Here is a 2,384-nt window from a genome sequence, read left to right as displayed (position 1 = left end):
TGTGTGTGTGTGTGTGTGTGTGTGTGTGTGCAGAATGTAGAATTAAACTTAATATGTCCCCCTTTTATGCTCCTGTAACGCATTAAATGTGTTCGCCTTTCTACAGACACATACTATTAAGGTTTTCTTTTTATTTATTTCACTGCCCGCATTCAGTTTGTTGTTCTTCTATCGCCGTTCTGTGTGCAAATGAGTGTGAATGAGGGCAAATCGATAAAACAGGACTGTAAAAACAACAAATAATTACAAACAAAAACAAGTTACAAATGAAGGTTAACAGACTGACTAATCAGGATGGATACTATTTAAATAGTGGGCGGTGGGTAGAAGGATTAGTCATCACAATCTATTCATTTCGTTTGCATAAACAACTGCGTTTGAATTTATGTTTTTACTTTCGTTTGAAGGAAAACAATAATCCTATTTACAAAGCTATCCGTGTGGGGATGCGCTGATAGCTCAGTTGGTGTCTGTCTGTCTGTCTGTCTGTCTGTCTGTCTGTCTGTCTGTCTGTCTGTCTGTCTGTCCGTCTGTCTGTCTGTCTGTCTGTCTGTCTGTCTGTCTGTCTGTCTGTTTGTCTTGTCTGTCCCGTCTGTCTGTCTGTCTGTCAATCTGTTCGTCCGCTCGTCCGTCTGTCCGCCCGTCTGTCCGTCTTCAGTATTTATATTTATTTGCAACGGCATAAGGTCATAACGTGCGTGCGGGACACACTGGACATTTATTGCACTAGGGATTTATTCTAATTTTGCCCGGGTGGCGGCTGGAGCCAACTATTGTCGATTTTGGACCACCATTGGATCTTTAAAATGCGCAACTTGCGACCCGGGCCTCTGAGATATTTTTCCCTTATCCGAGAAGACGAGGTGTTAGATGTTACCTAAGGAGAGGGGGGGGGGGGAGAAAGGGAGAGGAAGGAGAGAGAATAGTAAGAAAACCTGATATCATTAAATCACAACTGTAATCCAAACATCTCTCTCTCATTTGCCGCTCCTCCACCACCCCCCCCCAAAAAAAAAAATCCCCATAAAAATATAAGGACCCCCCCTCCTTCCAAACAAAGAACAAAGCAACAACAACAACAAAATACAAATAATTTAAAAAAAACAACAACAAAAACCCCAACAACCTAACAACGAAACAAAGCAACAACACTCACCTTTCTTCCCAGGTGGTCCTTATACCAGACCTAAGCGGACTGACCGTCACATTAGCAGCGAGAATGCCCCTGGAAAACATCACGTATTGCTCACAGTTAGCGCAGAACGAAGTCAGACCCAACAGAGGCGCGTGCAAAGACGTGGAATACAGCATCATGGCCGCCTTGCTCAATGGGGCCATAGGTTCGTTATCTCATTCTTATCACCTTGTTCCACCCCCACCCCCCTCCCCACACGTTTTCCCTTCAGTTACAGGTTCTCATTTTTTTCTCACAAGTTTTAGCTGCTCTGTTTCTAGGACTTTAATATTAAATGCATTGATTGATTTATTTATTCTTTTATTCTTCTATCCATTTATTCTTTTATTCATTTATTTATTTCATTTAATCAATTTCTTCATTCATTAGTTCATTCATTCGTTCATTCTTTCATTCATTTATTCATTCAGTCATTCTTTCTTTCTTTCTTTCGTTCGTTCATTTGTTTATTCATTCGTTAACTAGCTCGTTTGTTCGTGCGTTCATTCGTTTATTCATTCACTTATTTATTCCCACATATCAGTTGCTTGCCTAGGTAGTTAGCTTTTTATTTAAGTGTTCATATACGTCTACTGTATTGAATTTATGTGTCTACTTACCTTATTAATGCAAAATCTTATATTAATATTCTGACATTTTCACTATTGGCTGTGTCATGCGTTGACAAAACTTTTTCAAAATGCTGAAAGGTAGAAAGTGTTTGTCGGCAGGCTATACTCTGGTCCAGGATAAGAAAGACGACAATAAGACGACGATAACGACGACGACGATAACTAACTGACAATACTACTATTCAGAATGATGTCATAACTAGTTTTGCACACGTTTAAACGGTAAATAGATTCCATATTACGTGTTTGATAGCGTGTATCACTTAGATTTTTCAACAGTGTTCTTTTCTCTCCTGTCCACGTGACCAGCTTGCTCGTGCAGTGGTGGCGCTGTCACAGGGTCAAATTGTGACCCCTACAGCGGGGACTGCGACTGCCTCCCAGGTGCTCTCCCGCCAAAATGTGACCGCTGCACTGCAGACACGTACGGCTACTCGGCCACGACTGGGTGCTTGGGTGAGTTGAACATGACAATAATTAGGATGACAGTACTACTACTACTACTACTACTACTACTACTACTACTACTACTACTACTACTACTACTACTACTACTACTACTACTACTACTACTACTG

The 2,384-nt window shown here is 41.0% G+C and overlaps 2 protein-coding genes across 2 annotated transcripts in view; both read left to right on the top strand.

Moving 5' to 3' along the window:
* The window catches only part of LOC101850003 (laminin subunit beta-1), a 10,915-nt gene extending 10,795 nt beyond the window's left edge, over positions 1-120 (top strand). The window contains exon 7 of the mRNA XM_005099086.1: positions 107-120. Within this exon, the coding sequence (XP_005099143.1) occupies positions 107-120 (14 nt within the window). The remainder of the gene's footprint in view (positions 1-106) is intronic.
* A 1,053-nt stretch (positions 121-1,173) lies between these two features.
* LOC106011857 (multiple epidermal growth factor-like domains protein 9) lies at positions 1,174-2,262 on the top strand (the record flags this gene model as incomplete). Its single annotated transcript, XM_013082940.1, is given in 2 exon segments — positions 1,174-1,340; positions 2,116-2,262. Coding segments are annotated over 2 exon segments (268 nt in total), but the record flags the coding sequence as incomplete, so codon positions are not given.
* Positions 2,263-2,384: the final 122 nt, after the last annotated feature.

Source organism: Aplysia californica, unplaced genomic scaffold (assembly GCF_000002075.1).
Source record: "Aplysia californica isolate F4 #8 unplaced genomic scaffold, AplCal3.0 scaffold00201, whole genome shotgun sequence".
In the NCBI taxonomy this organism is placed as follows: Eukaryota; Metazoa; Mollusca; class Gastropoda; order Aplysiida; family Aplysiidae; genus Aplysia; species Aplysia californica.
This window is presented reverse-complemented; position numbering and strand designations above follow the sequence as displayed.